This window comes from Lagenorhynchus albirostris, chromosome 8 (genome assembly GCF_949774975.1).
Source record: "Lagenorhynchus albirostris chromosome 8, mLagAlb1.1, whole genome shotgun sequence".
NCBI classification, from domain to species: Eukaryota; Metazoa; Chordata; class Mammalia; order Artiodactyla; family Delphinidae; genus Lagenorhynchus; species Lagenorhynchus albirostris.
In genome coordinates this window covers 43,879,048-43,889,921 of record NC_083102.1, presented here as the reverse complement: position 1 = coordinate 43,889,921, position 10,874 = coordinate 43,879,048, and the positions used below count along the sequence as shown (strand labels likewise).

The window sequence follows — 10,874 nt, the reverse complement described above, 5'->3', positions numbered from 1 at the left end:
GGTAGTTGTGGCTCGCGGGCTTCAGCAGTTGTGGCATGCAGGCTTCAGTAGCTGTGGCTTGCAGGCTTCAGTAGCTGTGGGTCACAGGCGCTAGAGCGCAGGCTCAGTAGTTGTGGCACACGGGCTTAGTTGCTCTGCGGCATGTCAGATCTTCCCAGACCAGCGACCGAACCCGTGTCCCCTGCATTGGCAGGTAGATTCTTAACCACTGTGCCACCAGGGAAGCCCTGGAAATTTTGTTTTTAATGCCAGCTCATTTGATGTTAATCTACTGACAAATCCTTTTCCATACTGTCAGATACTCCAATAATTACTGCAATTCCAAAATAGTAGTCTGAATGATTTACTGTAATTCAGATTCCCCTTGTGACCTATGCATGCCTTTATACAGGTTTTATTGCATGCCTATGTGCCAGGCATTATTAGATGTTGAGGATGCAGAAATAGGGTAGGCACAAGCCCTTGCCCTCACGGCAGTGGTGAAATCAATCGATAAGTATAAGATAGTTTAACGAGTATTGGGTAATATGGGGTACAATTGAGATTTATTCTTTTTTTTTTTTTTTTTTTTTCAAAAATTATTTATTTGGCTGCACCGGGTCTTAGTTGTGGCTTGCAGGATCTTTTTTTTTTTTTTTTTTAAGTTGCAGCATGCAGGATCTAGTTCCCTGACCAGGGATGGAACCCAGGCCCCCTGCATTGGGAGCACAGAGTCTTAACCACTGGGCCACCAGGGAAATCCCACAGTTGAGAGTTAAACAAAGGGAACTCATGGTAGTATCAATAGAATTTTTTTTTTAAGCCAGTTGGAGGAAGTTACCTGAAGTGTAAACTGAATTCAACTAGGGTTACCATATCATTTACTATCCAAACAGGGACACTTTTCAAAGTGAAAGGGAAAACAGGCACAAACTAGGATGTATAATCACTTGAGAGCTAACCAGTCAAAGGGGAAGAGTGTTTGAGGCAGAAAAAACCGTATGTGAAAGAGGACAAGGCCCATTCAAATAACTAAAAATCTTTTTTTTTTTGTAACATTAGGCTCTGGTTTGCCTCTTACTTTTTATGTAATTTGTGTTCCTACAGTAAGGCTCAAATCAGACAAATATCATATAATCAACAAAATTCTGAAGAAATCACCTGTCACAAACTAAGCTGACTCCGTAAAACTAAAGCTAAAAGCACAACTAAAAGCATCACAAAAGAAAAACAGGTATTGAATATATACAATTTATTTAATAAATTAATGTCATTCAAAATACAGTGCCAGAACATTATGCAGTTGAACATGCTAGTAATGTTTGTCATGAAGCACCTGTGCTCATGTTAGATTGGCGGCACCCCGCTACTGCTAGTGGTTCCTGGGATTAATGCCAGAGCAGCACTAGTTATCTGCTCTTCTGCACCGCTAGTGCAGAGAATTCCTGAACAGTTCACCTTTCTAATCCTACCCCCCACACACAACAGGTTAAAAAAAAACACACCCTGACAGCTAACGAATATCTATACACAATCACTCTACAGTAATGTTTGTTATTAAATTAAGATGTAATGACCTGGTTAACCCACTCTAAATCTTTAAGATGGAGAAATACGACAGCAGCAGGTAGTTATATGCATGAGCCAATGTTAATGTAATACAGAAAGTGGAGGCATTTACTGATTAAAGCTCCACACAGACCCGCACAATGAGGGACTAGCAATTCTTATTGCAAGCCCAGCAACTTAAGTCCACACCTGGTAAATGACCAGCTGATTGGAAGACCTGTATTCTAGATAGACAAGTACAAGTTAGTGAAAAGAGAATACATGCACCTAATAGTTAGACTGATCCTGCAGTCATACTTTCCCTGTGCAATACCATAAAATGGAAGATCTTCCTCAACTATAGGATTTAGACAACATTTCTAATACCAACATGGACATTAGTGTTAAGTGCAGCTCAATTAACTACACCGAAAAAAACTATTCCAGGACTTCAGAACAGAAGCACAGGAATGAAATACATATAATAAAATAACCTCAGCATAATTTGCGATATACCACACTAGGAACAGGAAACTACTTTAATAAGAGAACTTTTGGAACTGTACATACACAGGGCTAACAATGTTAGATAATCCAGATTTTTATGCTCATGATACACATAAAAGTTTCTCAATTATTGGATAATCTATTTCATATTATGGAAGCATATCTTTCTTAAGACTCACTGATATATATTATACTGATGCAAATATTAAGTAGGGCATAAAAATAAAATTTATCAAAGATAGATTTTTATGTACTCATATTCAGTCCTTTCATAGCCTCTCTCATTTAGCAAAGAAAATGACAAAGCAAATAGATCAGGCGTGCACTCCCTGAACTCCTGACTATACAGATGGTAGTGCAACCATTTCTCCATCCAGTTCAAACTCCTCTGTTCCATCCGGTGAAAAAAGATAAGTTGGTGGTTTCCATGGAGATTCTTCAAGGCAGGATGGATAAAGTTTCCCCACAGTGCATCGAAAATCTCTCCCTAAGTCCCACAGTACACGTTCAGATATATGCTGCCGCAGAGACCACCGGTCAAGTTCCAGATCATATTGGTAAGTGACATATTTAGCTCTCTCATTTAAGTGGGTTTCTCGCATAAACACACATAGAGAATTTGAGATCACAACAGCTCTAACACAGGGATCTGAGTACCTCTTAGCAGGGATGTTGGCTGCCATTTTCCACTCATTTTTATTCACATCATAGATTTCCACAGTTACTGAAGACCCATCTACAGTGCCAGAGGGGAGTCTTATGCCAGAATTGGTAGCAATGTGCAACCCTCCAATATAGAAAATTTTATCACCGAAAGCTGCAGCTGAAGCAAAAGACCTGCTAGTCTGTCTCATGGCCATTTCTACCCATGAATCAGACCTTGGAAAATAACAATACATGAGGTTCAGTGTCATCACGTAAATGCAGTCATGAACCACAACTGCTGCACTCCACTGCCAAGCACAAGGCAAAGGGCTTACCATTGTCCATTCATCTTTCTCAGTGTCATATCTTTCTACGGTCCTCCGGTTAAGTTCTCCACCTACACTATCTCCTCCAATTGCATAGATATAGCCTTCACAGCAAACCAAAGATGGCTTTACGCGGACAAAAAGCATCGGGGTCTTTGGAAACCAGGTATTTTGCTGTGCATCAAACCAGTAAAAGCAATTCACAGTTCTAAAGGCAGTCTGAAGTTTGCTTGTTTTACTGTGATTTGTTTTTGTATTTTTCAGAGGAACTTGACCACCTGCTATATAGATGTCATTATCGGGAGTTACAACGGTCCCAACCTTATGTAAATCAGCTGGTGGGCTGCATAGCTTGTAAACTTTTTCTGCTTGGGGGCTGTAACAGACAGAAGAGTAAAGACTACAAGGATTTTCTGAAGATGCTTCAATGAAAATCATCATCTCTTCTTTAGTCATTCCAAGTCTTGGTTTGAAAAACTTGGGCATGGACTTATACAGACCTTGAACAACTACAGACTTATCATTGGGTGGCAGACCTTGAAACCAAGCTCTCTGTGTTACTTCTGAAAGTGCATCAATTCTGATTTGGCTAAGAACTGAAGACAAATACTGGGATCGTGATTCTGTGTTGTACTCTAGCCACAGCATAGCAGCTTCACGAACTGTCTCCTCCTTTTCTACGTTCAAATTGTCACTACTGAGAATGTCTATCAGTAAGTCATGTGACAGCTGCATGAAAGCTTCCTGGTGATACACAGCAGTGAACTTGTGCTCCACCATCCTTTTAGCACTTTGTTTTAATTCCTCACAACTGAACAGATCAGCAAAACTCAACAATCGCACACAGTTCTCTGCATTTATCTTTTTAATTAAATATTCTCGACAACGTTGTAACACATCTTCTACCTAAAATAGAAGGGAAAAAAAAGGCTGATAAAGGCAGGCTAGACAAATTTTATTTTTATGTAACACACAGGTATATTAATCAGATCCCTATACTATAGTTTTTATTTTTAGATACACATGTTTGGGCTAAGAGATAATCTTCCAGTAATAATAAAATTAGAAGACTATGCATAGTTTTGCATTTCGTCTTCCTGTCCAGTGGCCTACTTAACTGCCCTATTTAGGAGTCAGTAGTATAACATTAAATAGGCTCTTAAAAACCTAAACAGCCTTAAAGGGAAAGGGAAAGAAATTAATTCATGCATAAATTATGTATTTTTTAAAGCCTAGCAAAATATGTAATTGAGAGAACCAAATGAGAACAATGTAAATCAGTATAGGAAATGATTACTGTTGAGAAGCTGGAATCTGGTTTTCTTAACATGGACAAGACAGTCATATAGAAGCAGAAAATCATACACAATGCCTAACAGTAGTTATTATTTGCCTTTCTTACATGGAGCAGTAGGATAACCAATCAAAAGAATATATTCATGTGCAATTACAAATTACCTATATTTAAACGACCCATCTTAGCCACTCTAACTTTCCTAGATTTGTTGTTTCTTAAGAAACAGTAGATCTTGAGTCAGAAGTGCTACCTACTATACTTATTCAACGACACAGTGATTGACTAGAAGCAGTTTGTGATAAGAAGTCAGGTTGCTTGGATTCAAAACCTGGATTGGCCAGTCAACACTTGTACAGTATCAGACAAGTAGCTTTACTTCTCTAAGCCTCAGGTTTCTCCTGTGTAGGATGGGGAAATCCTTCCTTACAAGTGATTATTTTAAGAATTAGATGAGAACCTATATAAAGCATTAGTACAGAACCTGGCATATAAAAACATCATTTCATGTGGTTAATAGTAAAAGCCATGTTGGTAGTCATAAAATGCCACATTCCCAGGCTTGCCAGGGCAACTTACTCCCAGAGGCAGAGTGCTGTTTTGCATTTGGCCAAGCATATGCCTATAGGTTTCATTAACATGATAGAAAAAAATTATAAGGAAAGGTATCACTATAATAACAATGTTCTGGAATCCAAATTTCTTAAAATTCCTCAATTTTTTAGCAATTCTAAAAAAACTTGCTTTTAGAATTGCTAAAAAATTTAAAAAGGTAATGAAAACATATAAGCTATGGAAGAAAGACAGTTCTTACAGTAGGCATTTCTCCCTTTTAGGTTTGGATTTAGGATGTGAATGTCTTCCGTTCTAAAGCACCAGGAAGCTACCATGACTTCAGTGTCCCCAGAGTTATAGGTATAGTAGGACACTGCACAGTTTATGGGTGGGGGGGGAAGAATACAGAACTAAAAAGGAAGACAGGTACTTAAGGCATGGACAGACTGAGTTCTGGTTCCCAGAGTTACACCCAGAAACTGGCATTCGACCGGCATCATTCACATTTATTCAGCACACATTTATCAAGTACCTACTAGGTATCATGAACTGTACTCCCAGAATTTAACCTTTAAAGTTTCTCCCTTTGGAGAAACTTTATTTCTCCCTTTGGAAAAAATGAGGAAAATATTTTTATATTCCTCTTAAAGTTAAAAGAAATGTTGAAGGGGGGGCATTCCCTGGTGGTTCAGTGGTTGAGATTCTGCACTTCTACTGCAGGGGCCCCAGGTTCAATCCCTGGTAGGGGAACTAAGATCCCGCAAGCCACGCGGCACAGCCAAAAAAGAAAAAAAGTTGAAGGGGAAACACAGTGAAATAGCTTATCATATGTAAATATATCAATCATCACTTTTTATTTTAGTTTAAATAATTTTCCTTAATAGCTCAGTAAGGTCTCATGGCTATTATGAACATTTATGTTTGATAACTTCCATAAGAATCTTGACATTTTCTGTGAAAAAACCATCAAAAATTAGCACATCTAAGCTTCTAGCCAAAAAACTGAAGCACTTAAATTTAACAAATGCTGTTAAAAATTTCTTTTACTTGAAATCTAAATCCTATGGTATATTAGGCAGACTATGAAACTAATATGAAATTTTCACCTATCTTTTTAGTCAAGTTCCCATCATAAAACTAAGTTTATTAGCTGATCAAATCCTATTGTTTTTCCCTTACGTATTTTAAAAAGAGTTTTACCTTCTAAAATCTGCAATAAAATTACATAGCTGTAAGACTGAAAAAACTGCTTACCTGCAGGAAGCAAGCTGTTTCGTAAAGTTGTTCTACAGTGCTGTCATTTATTGCCAGGTTACCCGTGTATGCGTACGTTATTATTATCTGTAAGGTGGCTGAATCCACATTCCTCAGGTGTATGTGTGTCTGTTTGCTTTCACTTAGTCCACTCATGAACATGGCCCTATAGTAGAGATGGGGAAAACAAATGTAAGGCTAAAAAGAAAAACTAGACAATATGGGATGTTTATTTAGGGTATTTGCTGATGGACAACTTATAGGGAAAGCTTTCAAGGGAAACAACAGAAAATTATAATCCAGTGCCAAAGATATACCAAACTACTCCACTGTGCCATTCTCAGTGATAACATCAAAACTAATTTAATCCTTATAGTCATACAGGAATTCAGCAATAAAAAGGAACTCTATTATACGTGCTACAACACAAACCTCAAAATGATTATGCTCAGTGAAAAAAAGGCAGATACAAAAGACACATACTGTATGATGTGTATACAAATATATATGAGGCAAATATATAGAGGCAGAAGGGAGATTAGTGGTTGCCTAGGGCTGTGGGTAAGAACAGTGAGTGACTGTAAATTGGCACAAAGTGATGGAAATGTTTCAAATTAAATTGTAAAGATACTAAAATTCATTTACTTGTGTGTAAATTTGATCTCAATAAAGCCGTTAAAAATTTCATTTACTCAAATGATTTCCTAAAAATATGCAGAACAGTTTCCGAAAAATTACATGCAGGAAAATATGCTGGAAAGGCAATTAGTGTTGTGGAGAATACAAAGTAAAATGCCCATATACATGGAAGAGGTAAGAAAACAAAGAATATTGTTGCATGTACAGAAATGCCTATAGTGATCATAAGTGGGTAGCACAAGAACTAGCCTGGGCAACCTCAAGGACAAGAAGATGAGAAAGGCTTTAAAATGGATAAAACAGTGAGTCAGGGTAGAACATAAGAACTGTTTTTCCCAGTGACATTGCTGAACATAAGGGCTCATGAAAAACATCGGAAAGATAAGTGGCAGTCAGATCACAGAGGGCTTTTTTTTTTTTTTTTGGCCTTGAGGCATGTGAGATTCTCAGTTCCCCGACCAGGGGATCAAAGTGGCACCCCTTGCATGGACAGCACAGAGTCTTAACCACTGGACCACCAGGGAAGTCCCACAGAGGGATTTTAAAATGCGATATAGGAGGGAATTCCCTGGCGGTCCAGTGGTTAGGACCCAGTGCTTTCACTGCCGGGGCCCGAGTTCAAATCCCTGGCTGGGGTAAGATCCGCAAGCCCCTCAGCATGTCCCAAAAAAAAAACCCACACACACACACATACACAGACATACGAGTCTGAGCTTTTTATTGTAGATAGTGAAGAAGGTTCACTGAAGGGTTTTCAGCATGGATTTATTAGCATAATAAAATGTATTCTAGGATGAATATTTTGTACTGAAAGACCTCAAGGGCCAAAGGCTGGAGATAGGAAAAAGGGTTCTGAGGCTACTGCAATAATCTAGATTAGAAGTAAGAACCACCTGAGCTAGGTTGGCAGAAATGGATACAAAAGCTTTTACAAAAAACCAACAAGATCTGGTGATTTTCTGAACGTATGGAATAGACTATATAGTAGGAAGTAGACAGGGAAAGAATCAAAGCTGTTTATTTTCAAGTACCTGAAAAAAATGTTAACCATTGAGAGAAAAATTATAAGGTCAAGGAAAACAGTTAATCTTGCAAAAAAGGTGAGTTAAATTTTAGATATGTTTGAGGTGCGAGCAGCTGAGTCAAATGGAAGTAATACAATAATCAGTTAAGTATTTAATACAACTGGAACTTTGAAGGTCAGGCATTAATGCAGAAGACTGTGAATTATCTACAAAATGACATGTGTTAGAAAAAAGAATAACAGAAGGTTGAGAAACATTCATCAGAGAAATAAGAACAAGCCAGTCAGTACAATGCTACTCAGGGCAAGAGAGGTAGGGTGTCAAAAACGGTAGTCAAGGATAACAAACATTGCAAAAGCAATTAGGAAGGCACTAGTGATTTTTAGTGTAGCTCAGAATGAGCAGTAAGAACAGCAACTAAACTTCAGGCAGTTAGGGAATGGAAGAGTGGCAAAAACATCAATCAGGGTGGTCGATAACTTCCTCCCAAAGAATACAGAATGGCCATAAATAAACCCAACCAAGTAACAGAGATTAGGAAGTGCTGTTGAAAAATACCCAAGATGTGACAAGAAACTAATAAAAACACCAATTGCTACTGGCTTCACTTGTGTGGCCCGGGAGAATGGGAAATAACAAAAGCAACCTGAAAAGAACTATAGGAGCTCTGAGTAAAAATGCAAGATTTAGGGGTCATGTGCTTTTCTGTCTGTGCCAGTAGAAAGTAGTTAACTTTGAAAGAGGAAGTAGGGCAAGGGAACAGCTGACTATACAGATGACACTGAGACTTGTTATTCTAGACTACGGTTTATGACACCAGAATGATGGACTTCTGTGAAGGAACTATGCTTCCTGAAGACCAAAGATTAGTAGAAGCCTAGTCAACTTGATTATAAAAATCTTAAACAGACTTTTTAAAGAAAGAGTAAATACTGAATTGCATAATATTATAGGAGGCTAAATTACCATAGTGGAAGAGGTGTTGAGTAATTCTCAAGTAATCCCCTTCATTTAGGGTCTAAAATGAAGTGTATATGTTACCAAGAAGAAGAAACTACCATTTCAGAGGTTCTCTGGATTTCAGAAGTTCTTTTGATTCTTAGTGGGATGGAACTGGTAAACTACAAAGGAGGAATGTATCTGTTTCAAAAGGCAAAATTTCTAATAGTAAATTTCTAATGATAAAGATTGATAGCAACATTATATGTAAGGATACCAAAATCTACAAACCTGAAAGCAGAATCCAGTTGAAGAACACTTGGGAGAAAATCAGGTTATTATTGTGGGAATATACAATAACAATAATCTACACAGTCCAGAGAATATATATGGGAGGGAAAATTAATATATAAATGTCTTCGTCTTGTGGATTATGAAACTGGTCCAGACACAGGATTTTAAAGATGGATGGCTTTAAGCCCAAACATGGATAGGACTACTCTTTCTACTATTATTTCTACTTCTTAGTATCTGATTTGCTTTAGGGAGAATATATTCTCTCAGAACACCAAGGATGCTAAAAAAGGAAACTAGTTAGTGATAAGTTAATAACAGCAGCCTTAAAGAGAATGTGTTGTTTTTAAGATTGTAACATTAATGAAATACTTAAACTTCTTGGTCTTCAGGAAAACCAATTCCAACCCAATTAAAGATAAATAATAACCTTAGGGCTAGAGAATTTAAAGAACAGTGTTTTATCTATACAATAAAAAACAGACTTAGCGCGGAAGAAAAAAAGGTAAGATACCTAACCCATAAACCCATGTGTTACTTCCTGATAAAGATGATGACAATTCAGAAAATATGGAGATAGACTTTCTGCATAGGTTTAAAAGTTACACAAGATGACTGCTAAAATATTACCACAAAAGATTCTACTCTATGATTACAAATATCAATCTGAAAATCCACAACTAAAGCATATAGCTCATTCCAATGGATAATCAATTTGTAATTAATAACCATTAAAAAGGGAGAACTAATGGACCCAGGTTTGATTGAATCTATAACCTTGAATTTCTAACACCATCTACTAAGTCAATAAATATGAAAAAACAAAAACAAAAAAACCTGACCATCACAATCATCTGGGAAGCTCTTAAACATACAAATCCTAAAACTCTAACTCAGACCCACTGAATCATAATTTCTAGGTTTGAAATCCAAGAATCTCTATTTGTAGAAGCACAAGAGGATTCTGAGCATCCTCTAGATCCATTAAATTCTCTAGAACCACTGTTTGCAAATATGCTCAGCTTCCAAAGATAAGAAAATCAATGTCTGAAATTGCATGAAATATCCACAGCTAAACCTGAAACAGTGGCAGGCAGAGCAAGGCAACTGACATTTGGGCCTTAGCTTCTAGAATCATCATGAGATGTGTTATACTAAGGAATGTTAAGTTTCTACACCTTCGTGTATGTTAGCCTTGAAAAGTCAAGATTAAACCTGTCCTGTCTACAGCTGCCACTAAGGAGCAGCAGAAAGTAACTTTCATTGCTGATCTCCACTTATGCCAGCTAAGATCTGTAGCAGGAATATACTGGTCCACATTTCATTCATCTTTATTCTCCCTGTCCCTTTCAAATATTAAGTAAAAATTCAACCTAAGGGCAGAGACCAAATATAGGAATTTCTACGCCTTAATTCTTTTCCTCCCATGAAACACATAATAAAGGGAAACCTATCTTAAAAAGATTAAAAGTTGCAAAAGATCATAAAAATGTAAAGTTAAGCTTTATTTATTTGTAATTAGCAAACAAATAACTAAATCAACTTATAAATTCTGAGGCACAGAGAACAAAAACATTATTAATTATTAACTATTTCAATCTGGCAAGGAGTCTGGTACGGCTAAAACAATAGCACAAATGATGAAAGAAACCAAGAGTGAGTAAAGGAACTCATTTTTGCAAAGGAAATAAAAGTCCTTAACATGTCTAAACAGTACCAATTATCTTCTAAAAGTTATTATTAAGCCTCCTGTAACTCTTAAATTTATAAACAATGACTGTTTTCTAAATGTAACATTTTAAAATCTTAAGAGTAAGTGAAAATTACCCCATTCGTTTTTCTTTCAATGAAAAAATAGTATTCTGAACC

The 10,874-nt window shown here is 37.0% G+C and overlaps 1 protein-coding gene and 1 long non-coding RNA gene across 8 annotated transcripts in view; one reads left to right on the top strand and one right to left on the bottom strand.

The window, feature by feature from the left end:
* Positions 1–1,216: 1,216 nt before the first annotated feature.
* The window catches only part of KBTBD2 (kelch repeat and BTB domain containing 2), a 205,678-nt gene continuing 196,020 nt past the window's right edge, over positions 1,217–10,874 (bottom strand). For all 7 annotated transcript variants that reach the window (XM_060156882.1, XM_060156877.1, XM_060156879.1 and 4 more), the window contains 2 exons: positions 6,109–6,274; positions 1,217–3,911 (listed from right to left, as the gene is read on the bottom strand). In XM_060156882.1, the coding sequence (XP_060012865.1) occupies positions 2,376–3,911; positions 6,109–6,274 (1,702 nt within the window). In that variant the 3' untranslated portion in view covers positions 1,217–2,375. The remainder of the gene's footprint in view (positions 3,912–6,108; positions 6,275–10,874) is intronic.
* LOC132524655 (uncharacterized) lies at positions 1,458–6,795 on the top strand. The gene is made up of 2 exons (XR_009541957.1): positions 1,458–3,171; positions 3,270–6,795. It is a non-coding gene; the product is annotated as an uncharacterized LOC132524655 (long non-coding RNA).